We start from the raw sequence: 17,186 nt of genomic DNA on the forward strand, positions 1-17,186 counted from the left end.
GGTTAGAGTGTCAGCCCACAGACTGAAGGGTCACAGGTTCCATTCCCGGTCAAGGGCACATACCTTAATAGTAGTTGCAGACTGGATCCCCGGCCTGGTCGGGGCTCATAAGGGAGGCAATCAATTGATGCGTTTATCTCACATTGATGTTTCTCTCTCTCTGTCTCTCTCTCTCTTCCTCCCTCCCGCCTCCCTCTGTTCCGCTCGCTCTTTAAAGATCAATGGAAAAAATATCCTAAGGTGAGGATTAAATAAAAAAGAAGGCGCAAGCCCACCTCTATCAAATGCCATTTTGACATCCTCGATGTGTTCGGTGAACCCGGAGACCCTGTAAAGACCTTCCGACTTTAATCCTGTTAAAAAACAGACAGACTTTAACCAGCTTCCAGCAACATCTAAGAATCACTCTAATTTCACATCTGCACTGTGTGCTATCAGGAAATGAGCAAAATTGTCAGTGCTTCTACATCATCCACTGTTCCATCGGCACTCGGACTCGTCCGTCTCCATTTCCACGCACATGTCTTCATTTGCTGCGGGACGGTGGAGACCTCAGTGACGGGGGCTTCTTCCTGCCTGGCTTTGTAAAGTGAACCCATGTTTACGATTCTCATCCACATGATCTCCTGCTAGTTTTGTTCATCAGCCTGCTGGATGCGATTTCGCTGCCTCAGGCGGCTACTTGCTTTCTCTTCCGCATCATCTTAGTCCATGTGCCACACACATCAGTGTATGCAGGTGTGAGATACATATTATCCTGATTTTGTTGAAACAGCCCAATTTTATAGCCTTTTACAGTTACCAAGTACTCACGGGGAAGTAAAGTACAGCACAGGGAATGTAGTAAAAAATATTGTAGCCCAGCCAGCATGGCTCAGGGGTTGAGCGTTGACCTATGAACTGGGAGGTCATGGTTCGATTCCTGGGCAGGGTATATGCCTGAGTTGAGAGCTCAATCCCCAGTGTGGGGCGTGCAGGAGGCAGCCAATCAGTGATCCTCTCTCATTATTGATGTTTCCATCTTTCTCTCCCTTTCCCTTCCTTTCTGAGATAAATACAAATGTTTAAAAATATTGTAATAATTGTGTATGGCACAGGTGTATAGATTGATTGGGAGAATCACTTTGTAAGGTATATAAATATCTAATCACTATGCTATAAGCCTGAAACTAATGAAATATTGAATGTCAACTGCAATTGAAAATTTAAAAACGAACACAAATTTATAGCCTTTATATTATTTAGTCATAAATATGATAATATGTTAAATGTTTACATATGATTAATTTAATTATATACCTTCAAATAAATGTGCCTTTTATATCTTCAATGTGCAGCGCATGATAAATGCTCGGCAAGCATGTGCTGAATGCATACATGGAAGCACTTCACACATGAATAGTTTATGAATGAAACAGAAACTGATTTAGTTGGTGTGTGTGGGTGCACGCATGTGCACGTGAGCCTGTGCAGACCATTTTTCCTACATCAACAGTGGAGAGTCAATTTAACGATTCTAAGAAGGTTTCCTTGGCAACAGTAAAATCAAATCCTTATATCAAGGGGCCTTTTCCAAACCTCTGGCTTCGATTTCCCGAATGCAGATGTCCACCACCATGGGCCGCTGGGGTTGTGCGCCTTCACCAGGGTGGTGAGGTCACAGCAGTACACCTTCTTGATCCTCTTGAGGTCCGGCTGACAGTCGTTGGGAACGTGCTTGGAGCACTGCTTGTGTACGTTCAGCCCGCAGTCTGGAAACAAAGAAGCCACATTAGATGGCCCTGCCCTTTGGCCAAAGCCCAGCACAAATGACACGTTACCAAAATTAAACGGCGAAAACAGCCCAGGGTTTGCCGCATCTCCCTGGAGCGTCCACCCCACTCAGAGGTGGTCCTCTCCATCCAAGGAGTGTGAAATCTGAATGTATTCAGGAAACTCCTACATAATTCATTTGTTCTCACAAAGCTTTCTCTGCTGCTGGACTAATCTTACTGGGATAGTCCTGGTCATTAGCCAGATTGTTTGTATGTTTCTTTCCCTTTCGGGCCTGGGACCTCTGTGGCCACATGTGGGCTTTTGGGTGTGGAGTCTCAGAGCTAGTCATGGCTCATCGCGGGCGCGTAGGACTTCTGCTCGGTTGTTTCTCTTAAGTCCTCGATGCTCCTCTTGTGGGAGACAAGATTACTCTCTCTGCGAACCCCTTCCTGGAGAGATGCCCACAGTTCCCACTCTCTTCTTCTTGCGGGCAGTGGGGACAGGCCATTTTCCTGCCACTTGCCTCACTTTGACACCTGCGAGTGGGAATGATGCCTACCTGGACACCAGTGGGAGTACCAGAGGGCTTACACTGCAGAACAATGCCATGAAATGTGATGATGCAAGTAATTATTTATAAAGCTCATATCAAGATCTAAAGCTGAAAAGGGGCTTTCAAGTTCACTGAACGCATTGTGAGCATAGCAAAGCCTCGAGAGCAGTTGGGATCCACTGATGGAATTTCTCAAACAATAACAGAGCCCAGTCTACATGTTGGAAAATAAAAATTTAATGTCGAAGTTGTTCACAGTTGATGTGCTGCTTATTCAAAGTGCCTTCTAATATTACTGGTCTTTCTAGGTATAAAGAAAAACAATAATAATGATATACTATATTCTAAGATATATACATTATACATATGACAAATATTATAATCAGCTACTTTGCAAAAAAAAAAAAAGCACTTAACCACATTAAGGATTTGAGAGGATCTCAACTTTTGTAAAATCATCAAAAAATTATTTTTGAAAATCACTAGATGATCTTTATGTAATGTGTACCGGCCAAGTTCTCTCGGCCTACCCCCCTTCCAAAGGAAAAACCGTTCTCATTCATTTCAGCTTCATCAACATGAGAGGGTCACCAAAGCTCAAGTGAACTTCAATAAGACTTTGATAAATCTACTTAGTAGATGTAAATTTTGGCCAACTGAACTAAATAGAATTGGTTGGTCTTCTTGTTTGGTTCCTCTTTCATAAAATGAGGATAAAATAGACCTACTCGTAGGGTTATCATGAGGATCAGATAAGCTAATATATGTAAAGACTAGGGTGTGATGGACACTATGTGAGAATTCAATGAAAGAAATCGCAAATACGGTGATAGAAAACACAAAGATACCTGCTTAGCTGCTCTTAAGTTATTTCATTATTTTTACTATATCTTTACAAACTTCATTTAAAACAATTTGGAAAAACTAGGGTAAAAGATACAATACACAAAATCCACCATTTTAACCATTTTTAAGTGTACAGTTCGGTGGTCTTAAGCACCTTTACATTGTGTGCCATCATCACCACCATCCATCTCCAAAATATTTTTCATTTTCCCAAACGGAAACTCTGTACTCATTGAATATGAATTCCCCAGACCCTTCTTCCCCTGGCCCCTGGCAACCACGTTCTACTTTCTGTCTCTGAATGTGATTACTTTACTTACCTCACATAAGTGGAATCATACAGTATTTGTCCTTTTCTGACTGGCTTATTTCACTCAGCGTAATGTCTTCCAGGTTCATTCATATTGTAACATATGACAGGATTTCCTATAATATTCCCTTGTATGGATAGACCACATCTTGTTTATCCATTCACCCATTGCTGGGCCGCTGCTACCTTCTGGCTATTGTGAAAAATGCTGCCCTAAACATGGGTATGCAATGACCTGTTTGAGTGGCTGCTTTCCTCTCCATGGGGTATATATCTAGAAGTGGAAATGCTGGCTTACATAATAATTCTATTCTCAACTTCCTTATATACTTCGTGTTAATATCTGAAGCAATAGTGTTTATGTAGAATGAAATCCTGATATTTTATTAAAATGAAGATGTTTTATAACAAATATAAAAATATTCAGGTTTTTCAAACTAATACATCTCCATATACTAAGAATGAAGTGTTTCATTTAAAAATGTTTAAAATATGTAAAATATGGAGAGTTGAGAGGCAGGGATTGTTCTTTTACTCTTTAACGATCAGTTTGCAGGTTTCCTGCTGCTCAGGGGAATATGAGGCTATATGGTGGCCACTAGAGAGAAACACCCTTTTATCCCCGAGAAATTTGCTGTTCAAAGCTAATCCGAATCCCAGAGTTTTGTTTTCATAATATTGACTTTGGACCAATTTCTTGCTGAAATTGGATAATACCAGCAATTAGGGATCTTTTTGGTGGGTATAAGCAGGCAGGCTGAATTAATACCACTGAGTACTTCAGATAGTCTACCACTTTGCTCAGGGGTTCACCTGGGAGGTGCTCTGTAGCTCTCGCTGAGTCTTTTGTGTTAATGGGAGTATCTGGATCATTTCTGGAAAGACTGCTTTGAGCCTATGTTTACTGCTTGTCTCATAGATGCGGGGCGGGGACAGGTGGAGTTAACAGACATACATGAGCATCTACTTGAACCCTCCAGGCATCACCACTGGTGATTGCTGTGTCTACACTAGAAGCTAAGATTGCCTCTTTCAAGCAGAGAAAGGATTTGAAATCCCATGATCCTGTGAGCCCAAACGGGCAGTCTGGGGAAACAACAGATCATCGTAATGTAGTGTCATTACCTTATTTTATTTTAAATGCTTCATAAGAATTCTGTTTGTAAATCTCACCCTAGCAAGGAAAGTATCAGTCCTGGTGTTGGTGGAAATCCAATCGATATATCACAGGAGGCTGCTCTTGCTCCCGACCCGAACTGCTTGCCAGAGAAAGCATGGCAAGATGACGTAGGAAGCCCAGTCACACATTAATTTGGCAATTCTTTGCTATGTTTTGTTAGATGTATCTTAACAAGATGTGTTGTGTGCTGCTAGCAATGGGTGTGTGCGTCCAGTTCTACGTAGAAAAACACCTAGGGTTTCAAAATGCTTTGAAACTATGTGATATCAAATCAAGGTTTCATTGTTATCTGAGGGCAGAAAAGTTCTGAGCATGGGCTCTGGCGCCAAATCCATGTTTCACTGCTTAGTCTGTGGCCAAGGGCAATTAACAATCATCTGTAAGCCCCAGTTTCGTCATCTATTTAATGGGGAGAATAACTGCATCTCCCCCAAGATCTGTTGGTGAGGCTAATTGGCATGATAAAGAGAAAATGCTTAGCTCAGTGCCTGGTATGTGACCAATGTTCTCCAGTATTATTATTTTCATGCCCTTGCTTTTGTAGTAAAGTGGGGATGACAAAGAAAAGTGGTTTTTCTATCTATATGATTCCATTGGAATTAATTTAGTTTCCTTTTAAGGAATCCTGCCTATTTGGGGAGGCAGGTAGGCGCCTACAGAAGTGCATCTGCTTGCATTTTTCTTGTCTTACATAAACAAGCCATTCCTCTCCACTCTAGCAAATACCTAGAAGGATGCCTCGAACCTTCCAGAAAGCTAGACTTTTGAGCTTATCTGGGCCTATTTCCAAGCTGTGGAGAGTTGCCCTCCAGCTCAACATGGTGGCACTTCATATAAATGGAAGAAGGATAAAGAAAGTTCCGTGTCTACCTGAGCACCGGACCCCTTGGGCGATGAGCCCCCACATGAAGTTGGCACAGTATTCACACCAGTGCGGGCCGCGGAATGTGTGGACCTGTGATTCAAAAAGAAGAAGAGTGTCAGAAAATTCAGTCATTTGGGGGCAGATGGCCTCAGTTATGCAACAAATGCACGAAGTCAAGACACAAAGGCCTTAGTGGCAGTGAGCATCCCTCGCTGGGCCTGTTCTCTCCAGGGAGGCAGAGTTGCAAATGGACTAGAAAGAACAGAGATGTGCTCTGATCTTTGAACATCCTACATGGATCTACCATGCCCGGGGCCGGAGTCTGAAAGGAATGAGGAGAAACAGTAAGATCATAGGGCCATGGCATCAGCTGAAGAATGAGACTCTCACCACCCAGACAAAGCACTGTGTGGACCAACCCAAGGTGGCCCGAGCTGGTCGCTACAGCTGAGTTAGCTCAGCTTTTGTCCTTTTGACCAAAGTGGCCCCCTGGCAGTAAAATGATAGGTCATTTCAATTATGAATATAAATGTAAACATTCTTTAAAAAAGATCCTACTGAATATAGCTTGATATTTTAAAAAATGGCCTGACCAAGGATAGTTTATTTCATGAATTTAAGTTGACATATTACTAGAATTCACCCCAAAAACAAAACAAAAGAAACCACATCAGCATTTCAAAAATTAGAACACCAACAATCAAACACAATTCATCATTTACTCATAATAATAGCATCCCACATGCTAGGAATAGAGGAGATGCTCCTAAAAATAGCTGATTAAAGGTATTTATGTTACACATAATATTTAAGATGGAACATTAGAATAATTTCCTTCAAAGTCAGCAAAATGATAAGGCTGTCTGCTATCAATGCTTCTCTTGAGTATTATTCTATAGAGTTTAGCCAGCATAACAAACAAAGACAGGAAATATAATATATGATTGGAAGAAGAAATGAGGCCACGTTTGCTTAATAAAAGAGTAATATGAAGAAATCAGCATTGCCCTGGCTAGTTAGGCTCAATAGCTAGAGCATCAGCCTGCAGACTAAAGGTCCCAGGTTCAATTCTGGTCAAGGGCACAAGCTCGGGTTGTGGACTCAATCCCCAGTAGGGGGTGTGCAGTATGCAGGAGGCAGCCACTCAATGATTTTCTCTCATCACTGATGTTTCTCTCTCCCTCTCCCTTCCTCTCTGAAATCAATATATATATATATATATATATATATATATATATATATGAAGAAATCAGCATTGCTCTATAGAAGTAACACCATTTTATTAAATAGTAAAAAGCAAAGTCTCCATTTACAACAGCAGCAACACTCTAAAACAGGGGTGGGCAAACTTTTTGACTCGAGGGCCACAATGGGTTCTTAAACTGGACCGGAGGGCCGGAACAAAAGCATGGATGGAGTGTTTGTGTGAACTAATATAAATTCAAAGTAAACATCATTACATAAAAGGGTACGGTCTTTTTTTTTTTTAGTTTTATTCATTTCAAACGGGCGGGCCGTAGTTTGCCCATGGCTGCTCTAAAATAATTAGAACATCCTATATAATAAAACCCTAATATGCAAATCGACCGAATGGCAGAACAACCAGTCACTATGATGTGCACTGACCACCAGGGGGCAGATGCTCAACACAGGAGCTGTCCCCTGGTGGTCAGTGCGCTCCCATAGGGGGAGCGCCGCTCAGCCAGAAGCCGGGCTCATGGCTGCTGAGTGCAGTGGCGGTGGCAGGAGCCTCTCCCGCCTCTGCGACAGCCCTAAGGACCCTTCAGGGGATGTCTGAATACTGTCTTAGGCCCACTTAGGGGAGTGAGAGGGCACAGGCCTCTAGTAATTTAATAAATGACATTATGGGCACAAATAAGGAGATATTCTATACTCATGTATGGCAATGTCCAATGTTATAAATAGGTTAATTAGCCTCCAACTGAATTGAATGAATCTATAAATCCAATGCAATTTCAGTAAAAATCTCCATTCTGTGGTGCTTTCCACAAAAGTTGACACGATGACCCTAAATTCTGTGTGGAAGAATAGAGAAGAAAAGAATAGCCCATGATAATTTCGAGTGAGTAGAAGAACGTAGGAAAACACATCTGACCATCTAGCAAGATGTCTATAGTTACAAAAGGAAAACACCATGCAGGATGGACAAACAGGCCAGTGGATTCGAGTGGAAAGGTCAGAAACCAAGTCGCATACACAGGGAGACTGGGTATGTTTCAGAAGTGGCATTATATTAGGGGAAGGATGTCAGAGAGGTGAATTAGTGTTACGTCATCCACCTGTCACCCTCTCATTCATCATTCACTCATTGGCATGCTGACTGCCTATTTTGAACCTGGCACTGGAGAAGTCCATAAAGATACAAAGTCAAAATATATCAGAGGAGCCCAGACCTCCCTGCCCTCAAGGATCTCATCTACAAGAATAAATAGGCCACAGAAACAATTACCCTATGGCAGTGTCCTGGAGAGAATAACACATAATTCTAAGAAGGCTGGGGAAAGTGATATTTGAACTGGGTTTTGAAGGATGGATAGGAGTTCACCAGGCTGGGAAACACTGAGCTGCTGGGGAAGTGATAGTGCTGACTGTGGAGGCAGAGTACTTGGGAAAACATTCCAAGAAGCGAAAACAGCGTAGCCAAAAGCCAATGGTGGTGGGCTTGGTTTTTGAAAGATATTCTTTTATTTTAGGTCATGAAAAAAAAAGTGATCAAATTCTTCTCTGGAATATCTCTAGTGGATAAAGAATTTGCATGGGAAATACCTCCATACTTTGGGGTCAAAATGAAAATGCAATGTTTAGAAATGAGGAGAGTAGCTACCATGTTTACTACACATTGACCAAATGAAAAACTGGCTGACTTAATGCTCAGGAAATAAATGATACGCTAATCATAGATTTTCTGAAATTTCCCTTTTTGCCAATATTTAAAAAAATAATTAAACATATCAAAATTACATTGAATGCTGATTAGCCTCACCCATAACTACCAGCATCCTTTCCCGTCAATGTATCCCCACTGCCTGCGATCTCATTTCTCCAGCCAAACAAATGCAGGCAGGCACTTCGGAATAGCAACTCGCTCCCTGTGTCCACACATTCCCCCAGAGATAAACAAAAAGGGGCGGAGGGGAACGTCAAGTTAGTTCAACATTGTTTTAGGCCCACTGCCTACTTTCCCCTTTGTGATGGGCCACTGTTTGTTTTCACGGCTGATAGAGTCCGGTTTTCTTTTGGGTCCACAAGGACACTCTCTGAATAGTAGCCTACATGTAAAAGCCGGGACACTCTCCGAACCCACGTTATTTTGGGCTGAGTTATTATGTCAACCGTTCCAACGAAACACCCCGTATCTTGAAAAGTCACTAATCAGCCTTTTCCATTTGCTGAAGTTTATTGATTTTCAAGAATATCTTTTCAGAAAGAAAAAAAAAAGAGAGAGAACATTTTGCAAACTTTAGGGCAGAACCGAAAATACCCCAGACAGGAAGAAAATACCCTAGACAGGAAGAATGTCTGCCCAAGGCTATTATACTGGGCCTGGTCTGCCTGGAATTCGAAAACCACACCAAACAGAAGACGATGATACGCAGGAGATAAGGGATGTTGGACAAAGAGCCCAGGAATGGCCATTGCATGGAAACAAGAGCAAGAGGAATGGCCAAGGAAAAGCCCGGGCGCTGAGCAAGTACCCCTGACATGACACTGTGAGTGAGCAGGGTGATACCTGTCTCACATCTGCGGGGCTGGAAGGCAGTCATCCCTGCTGGTTTCATAACAAGTATGTTTCGATGGGTCAAGGCAGGGGCCGCCCCAGTGGATAATCAGCTCAGCCCAGGCTGTAGACGGAGCTGCTTATGATGTGCTGCAACACCCGCTGGGAGAGAGCCACCCAGGAGAGGACACGGTCCCATTCTCATGTCACCTCCGTCTTCCTCGCACCTGGCAGTGCCTGGCGCATAATCAGTCCTCAGTCCACATTTGATGACTAAAAATTCCATGTCTAAACAGTTTCCTCTCATCAGAACTTTCAAAGACACCCAGCTAATATGACAGCAATCACTGGTGCTGTTTTCCCTCCCAACAGAACACAAAAAGAGTGTTCCTATGGATGTAACATGGCAGAATCAGCCATTTTAGACATTTCAGATAGTCTCTTTGGATTCTCTGTTCTTTGGAATAGAAAAAACTCAGTGTGAAGTCAATAACCAGGAGGGAAAGGCTATAGCTGACTTTCCCAGGCTCCTTCCTTCACTCACCACCTGGGCACTGAACGCCCCAGGCAACCTGGACCCCACCTGAAGCTTACAGGGGCCAGAGGGACCTGAGCAGGGCAGACACCTGCTCCAGGTCAAGCTACTCTGACTCTCCCTGGAAGCTTGGGACTGGGGCTTTGTTGCTGGTTTGGTAACATATAAACCAGGGAGTGGGTTGGCCGGGTGGCTCAGTTGTTGGAGCATCATCCCCTACACCAAAAGGTTGTGGGTTCCATTCTCGGTCAGGGCACAGACCTAAGTTTCAGGTTTGAGCCCCGGTCGGGGTGTGTACAGGAGGCAACCAATCGATGTTTCTCTCTCTCTCCCCCTTCCCTTCTCTCTAAAATCAACAAAAACATATCCTCAGGTGAGGATAAAAACAAACAAACAAACAAACAAACAAACCAACCAGGGAGTTATCATCAGCCATATTCTGCAGACCATACGGACTAAGGCATTTTTGTGCAGGGAGAGATCAATGAAGCTGATATCCAGAGAGCAGAGAGCAATGAAGTGGTGGGGAGGGAGGGAGGGAAGGGAATGGAGGGAGGGAGGGAAGGGAATGGAGGAAGGGAGGGAAGGGAATGGAGGGAGGAAGGGAGGGGGAGGAGAAGGAGAGGCTGGGTCCAGGCACACTCCTAGCTCCTGTGTCCTACCTCCTGAGTTCTGAGTGGTCCCTGGGGGTGTATGAGCCCCTCCTGCACCATAGCCTCGCATTTAGCTTATGACAGTTTCCAAGGGTTCTATCCCTTGAAAACCAGGAGTTTCTGGTCATTATAACGGTGGGGTCGGGCCCCGGTAGGAGGCAGATAAAAAGTGGCTCTTCTTCACTGCACTTTGGGAGCAGACCCCGTGTTTTCTTCATAAAAACACAATTTCCAAGCCCATGTATGCCGGTTGCACGGCAAGTCCCTCAGTTTATATTCAAGGCGATGAGTGTGCCTTTCCTGCCAGTTGTTCCAGACTTGTTTCTGCCCAAACAGCCATTTCTGATGATTAAACAAAAGAAACAAAATAAAGCCCACAGCCATTGCTGAAGCCGATTTCTGCCTGTGCCCACGTGAGGCAGGCAGATGACGGGACGAAGGGCTGCGCATTTTTATGAGATCGAGGAGGACGGGGAGGGAGGGGTGGGCATCTGGGAGGCCAAAGTGGCTCATCCCAGAGCAAGTGATCACCAGACTGAGCGGAAGGAAAGCCAGTGCTGGGCCCAGAAACCGTAAATGAACCCCCAAACCCAAGGCGGGTGGTGGTGGTGCCGTCACTCCCGGACCCCCTCAGCCTCCTGACTGGTCCTGTCCTGGCACCTGATGGGCGGGAGGCCTGTGAGCAGGAGCACACGGCAGGGACGCACCATGGGGAAGGGGTGCTGCTGGCAGCCCCATCTATCAATAGTGGGGGACATAAAAGGTAAGGTGGGCGACCACCAAACTTCTGCCTGGACAGGGCCACTCTTGAGAGTCAGCACAAAGGCAGCTGGACAAGAGGAGTAACCAGGCATGTGTGTGCCGTCCCCAGTTCCCCATGTATGAACCGAGCGGCACTGCACAGCCAGGCCCTCCGGTCAAACGGGGAAAGAGAGCTGGCCTGACGCCCCTTGATACAGTCTCCGTCTCCCTGGCACAGTCTGGTGACCCAGACAAGGGCTACATGTGGGGAAGGACACAGCACAACTAACACAGGTGCTAACACAGGTGCAACAAGCCATGGACGAGGCACCTGTGGGAGGGGAGTGAGTTATCTGCTACACGTGGGGATGGGGTGGATGGTCAGGGGTTGGGGGAACATGGGGTAAGGTTGGGGCAGAGTGGTTTGCTCTTAACCTTTAGAACTTTCTGGACCTCTGCTCTCCATCTGTATCCCATACAGGGTGTTCCTGCAGTGCCTGGTGGAGAGAGAGAATTTGGTGGAAGGAGCCAGTGATGTACACACACATGCAGACCTGGGAAGGCTGCTAAGAACATGAGTGGGCAGAGGGGAGACAGAGCCCCGGGTAATGAGTCTGCTATGATTGATCATCCAGATGAGCTGCGAGCCCCTCTCTCTCCAGGATGGGGTCCTCCCTGCACCCTGTTCCCTCCTGGCTCCTTTCTGACTCTAAGTTTCCACTCGTGTCGCTTGTACTGCCTGGAATAAAGAAGAAGGAAAGAGATGATGGAAAGAATAAAGGCATGCGTGGCCAAGTCAGGATAGAAAATAAGAAATACAGAGAGTGCTCAAGCTAAACACAAAAACACAAGAGAAATGAGAGACACAAAAAGATGATAATAAAATAATGAGAGAAGCTAACTGTATTGGGTGCCAGAGACCATAAGTGATATACAGGTATTCTATAAACTTTACAATGCTCCCATTTTACAGACGAGGAAACTGAGACTAGGAGAACTAAGCCCTTGGCCAAAGCTCAAGTCACGGCCAGAGCACAAAGCTGGCCACAGCTACCCCATCACTGTGCTAAGTGGGGAAAGAAGGCCAGTTAGCCAGATCTGGGGGCTCCGGGGCCTGCCAGCCTACAGATTTTTAGTGCTCAGCCAGTAAGTATTATGAGGATAGACCACCTAAAAGCGAGCTATTCCTTTTATAGGAGAGTGCCTCCAAAGTCAACCAGAAGAACAGAGATGCAGACGTAGTGCGAGTAAAGTAATAGAGTGGTTTTCTGTGTATCAAACGGTTCATTTTTGAGAGGAGACCATCAACCTCATTATTCCTTCAACAAATTCCTTTTAGGCCCAGGATGCACAAGTAACCCCAGGGAATTTAGGATTTAAAATAGCATCATCTGCATACAGGGTGGCAAAGTACAAAATTATTGCACAAAATGAGGCACAACTTGAATTTGCCTCCAAAAGTTTTGTTTCCAGAGCCGAATGGTGGCTTTTCCTAGACATGCTTCCCAACGCGAGGACAGTAGCTATGGCCTCAGGAGCAGGACTGGGGACTTTCTGAAAGAACGGAGAGGGAGTTCCCACCCTGGACCTGCCGGGTTGGGGGCTCCCATTCATCCCTCTTGATGAGGTACCTGGGGGAGCCAGGGGACCTCTTTTTAGCTGGGGGAACAGTCTTTTTTTTTAAAAAATATTTTATTGATTTTCACAGAGAGGAAGGGAGAGGGATACAGAGTTAGAAACATCAATGAAAGAGAAACTTGGCCCAGACCAGCTGCTTCCTGCACACCCCCCCCCCCCCCCCCACTGGGGATGTGCTCGCAACCAAGGTACATGCCCTTGACTGGAATCGAACCTGGGACCCTTCAGTCCGCAGGCCGACGCTCTATCCACTGAGCCAAACCCATCAGGGCTGGGGGAACAGTCTTGATGGGGAAAAAAAATCCTATGGGTGAGGCATTAAGATTGACTGGCAGATGTGAACCTCTGCGAGGAAGCCGCTAGACCAGAGTCCTGACAGGGTCTAGTGTGGCTCATTCACTGATCAGCACGACAATGTGACTACTTGTCCCTTTTACTGAGCACTTACTTTGTGCTGTACACAGAATGCCTTCCAGTAACAACCCAAATTACGGAAGTTTCAGAATAAAGCCTATGAGAAGTCAACATAAATAAAATGTTTGTGTTTTACGTCTTAATTTTACGCTAATTCCAAGCAGATGGCTGGGGCCTTCGATGGGAACTTACTTTCTTCAGCTCTGTTCAGTGGCCTGTTACTAAAAAACCCTGGTTTTAGAAGGTTCTTCCAAAGACAAGGGTGGGGGTGTGGGGGTGTGGGGGGAGTGAAGAGAGGCTGAAGGAGGATGGAGGGTGGGAGGGGCAAGGAGTGACAGAGGGAAGCACCGCTCCAGCTCCAGCCACTCATTCTTAAGGACAGTGGCACCAGCAGTACCATTGAAAGCCACAACCGACTGACAAAGCCACTCAAGGGCCTGCTGCGTCTCAAAGACGCTATTTAAGCGGCGGAAGAGAACTGCTCCTGTCTGGCTCAAGCACCCTCTCTAACAACGGGCCTGCTCCCTGCTTTTACGTCTCTCAGTAGCTGTAAGGAAGAAGAAGTCATGTGGAGCAGATACTGACATTTTAAGCGAACATTTAAAAAGCGGTTGGTGTTTTTCAGTGATAAGCAATTGATAGCGATCTTGTTGCCAACAGGACTATTTAAGAAAATAAGACTCAACGATCTTTTTGTTTTGAATGTCATTTCCCATTCATAGACCTAAGACTAAAACACTGAAATTAGTTTTGAAAGTATTAATCAACTGTCTATGCTCATGATGTTTTTCAGACAAGCTAAGGTCATACATATATAAATATATGTAAGAGAGAGAGAGAGAGAGAGAGAGAGAGAGAAGCTGCCCCATGCAAACATACCATATAAGGCATAACTCCAATTGTCTCTGAAAGCCAGAAGAACTGGAATTTTCAAGAGGAAGGGAAAGAATTTGCAAGTCCAAGAAGATCCACCCTCCCACCCCATGGTAGTGTATCCACTAGATGCAAAGAATCAGGATTTCTGCCCAAAGTCAGAAAGATTCTTTCTTCAGGCAAAAACATCAATGAGGGTTAAGATAGTAAACAGGAAAGGAAAAAAGAAAAAAGCCATAAAAGCTTTTATACCCCAAATTAGACCTGCCACTATTGGGTGGTGGGAGAAATGTCAAGAGCCCTGTAATGCAGCTCTTCCCCCTCATGCTCAATGCGGAGGGCTGAACTATTCCAGCCCTCATTCAGTTATAGCATGCAGACGCCGAGCCGCTCGCTTTCCAAAAACAGATGCACAGCGAACGCACCACACTGACGCGAATGCAGATTTAATAGACACACATTTGTCCTCATGAAGGACCAGAGAGCAGCAGAACAGAACAGCTTTCCCGGGCCAGCTCCCACAAAGGGCTGTGCTGGTTCCAACAGCCCCCAGGCTGCCGGCCCTAAAGGAAAGGAGAGTTACAAGAAGGCAATTCACAATTGGCCGCTCCTGCCTCTTTCATCCTGGTCTCCACGCTCTCCAGCCTCCAAATCGTCAGCCCCTTTGCTGGGGCAGAGCCTCCAAGGCCACCCGGCTCTAGAAGCACCGAAAAGCAGGGCAGGCAGGGCAGGCCGTCTGGCACCAGCCTCCCCCGCCACCCTTCTTGGAAATCACTCTAGGGCAAAGGAAACAAGCCATCATTTCCTGATGGCAGGCCATGGCCACCAGGGCCGGTCTGAAACACAGATAGCCGTGTTTCCAGTTTGTAAATACACGTGGGAAAACCCACTTGAACTCCCACCAACTCTCCGCATCTTTTTGTTTGGTCTGGGGAGCAGGATCAAGGCTGCAACCCCAGGGAGCTCGGCCAGGCGGCCGGGGTGCTGCCCGCACGCAGAGGACAAACAGAAGCGACTGGACGGTATCGGCCGTCATCGCTTGCTGTCACAGCTGTCTACACACAGACCAAAGGAGGGACGACAGAAGACAAAACACAGAATGTGAAACGGGCCACTGTGCCCACTTGCTCGGAGACAGCACCGTTCTCGCGGCTACGCTGCGTGGAAAAGTACTGCCCGCTGACACTGGGTCTCAGAGGCCACCAGCGGGGCATGCTCCGCTTTTCCTTCCCTGGACACGGCGATCTGAAGCGGGAATGGGCCCAACTCTGCAGGACTCAGTTAATGTGCACAGAGGTGTTTCCAGGCGTCCCTCAAGCACAGGCGTTCTGAGGTCGCCCATGAGGTTAGATCCAAAGCAAGTAGCTACATGCGGGGAGCAAGGGGCAGCCGTCGCGTGACTTTAGCATCAGAGACCAGATGGAAACACACACTGTCCTGGTCCCTCGCCCGCTCAGAACAGAAGAAAGAAGGCAGAGGCTGGCTTACCTTAAAGTTGTGTGTCTTCTCATAGTTGAAGTGGTTGTCGTTGTGCGTGAGGGCGGCCCTCCTGACCAGGGAGGAGATCTGTGGACAGGCAAAGAGTTTGAGAGGGGGCCAGAGAAAGCCGCCCTTCACGCCCACCTTCACCCCCCAGGCCACGGCCAGCAGCTCCTGCCTCTTCCTGCCCGGCTTAGGCTTCCGAACCACCGCACACTTTTTCTCATTTTCCAACCACAGTTCCTGGGAGAACATGGTGTGTCCCCCGTGGAGCTGGGGAGCGGGGGCTTGGGGAGCGGTGGCTAATGTTAGGCAGCAGATTTGAGGCAGCTGCCTCTGTCCCGTCTGCAGTGGCCTCCGGCATGTGACCTGGAAGGGCCGGATTGCGGGATGGAGCGGCTCTCCCTCTGAATAAGGACGGGCCTGTTTTGTGCTATTTCTTAAGGCCAACGTGTGCCTGGAACAATAGCACATTCATGTGCACAGCAACCCCCAGATGCCGCAGCCAGTCAGCCACTGAAGAATCAATGGAGGAGGCCGGGGCAGGCAGCTCTATTCCTGGGGCTGCGCACACTGCCAAGGAGAGACCTCTCCTGCTTGCTAGCACATTTCATACACACACACTCACACTCACACACACACACTTACACTCTTACACACTCACACACACTCACACTCACACACTTACACACTCACACACACCACACACACACTCACACTCACTCTTACACACTCACATACACTCACACACACAAACACACATACACATTCACACACACTCACATACACACTCACACACACTCACACTCTCACACACACACACCACCACACTCACACACACACTCACATTCTCATATACACACTCACACATAGACATTCACACACACTCACATACACACTCACACTCACGTTCACACACACTCACACACCACACACTCACACTCACACACACACACACAAATACTCACACAAAGACATTCACACACACACAGACACACACACTCACACACACAACTAGCTCTGATGTTCAAAGCCGGAGGCTGCATCTAATTATTTTGGGGCTCCGAAGCCCATCCTTGGCTGAAATTTAAATCTTTAAACCCTAATGATTGTTTAATCATTTGGGATCAAGCTTGAGTCTCTTTTTTAAAAGAAATCTGCCCCAGTACTTGAAAGTCCACTTTTCATTCACATGCACACCTTAAATTAGAGCAGTCTGAGTGAAAGTCCACTTTTCATTCACACACACGCCTTAAATTAGAGCAGTCCGAGCAGAACGGGGCAGGGAAGAAGGCATAGCATTTCAGCTGTGAGGTCTACAGCCAGAATTTCAAAACAAGAGGTAGGATGTCTGCTCCAGGATAACACCAGTCTCTCTTCTCCCGCCAGCTACAGGCAGCCCCCACAACCCACACAGACCGCATTCCTTAACCCAAACCAAAACATCATACTTGCTTTTCCTTGAAATAAGACATCTTCCATGTTCATTCTGTGAGTGCACAAGCCTAAAGCCTTCCTTGCTCTTCAAAAAGCATCATCTATTTGATGGTCTCTCTTAGGACCACGGTTTTTTGGTCCCTGATCTATCTGTCCACTAACAGAAGT

At 46.1% G+C, this 17,186-nt stretch overlaps 1 protein-coding gene across 1 annotated transcript; it reads right to left on the reverse strand.

Annotated features, from left to right (window-relative positions):
• Window positions 1-267: 267 nt before the first annotated feature.
• LOC102431891 (beta-chimaerin-like) lies at window positions 268-15,836 on the reverse strand (the record flags this gene model as incomplete). Its single annotated transcript, XM_014450603.2, is given in 5 exon segments — window positions 268-353; window positions 1,579-1,629; window positions 1,632-1,751; window positions 5,515-5,599; window positions 15,591-15,836. Coding segments are annotated over 5 exon segments (588 nt in total), but the record flags the coding sequence as incomplete, so codon positions are not given.
• Window positions 15,837-17,186: the final 1,350 nt, after the last annotated feature.

Source organism: Myotis lucifugus, unplaced genomic scaffold (genome assembly GCF_000147115.1).
Source record: "Myotis lucifugus unplaced genomic scaffold, Myoluc2.0 scaffold_2851, whole genome shotgun sequence".
Taxonomy (NCBI): Eukaryota; Metazoa; Chordata; class Mammalia; order Chiroptera; family Vespertilionidae; genus Myotis; species Myotis lucifugus.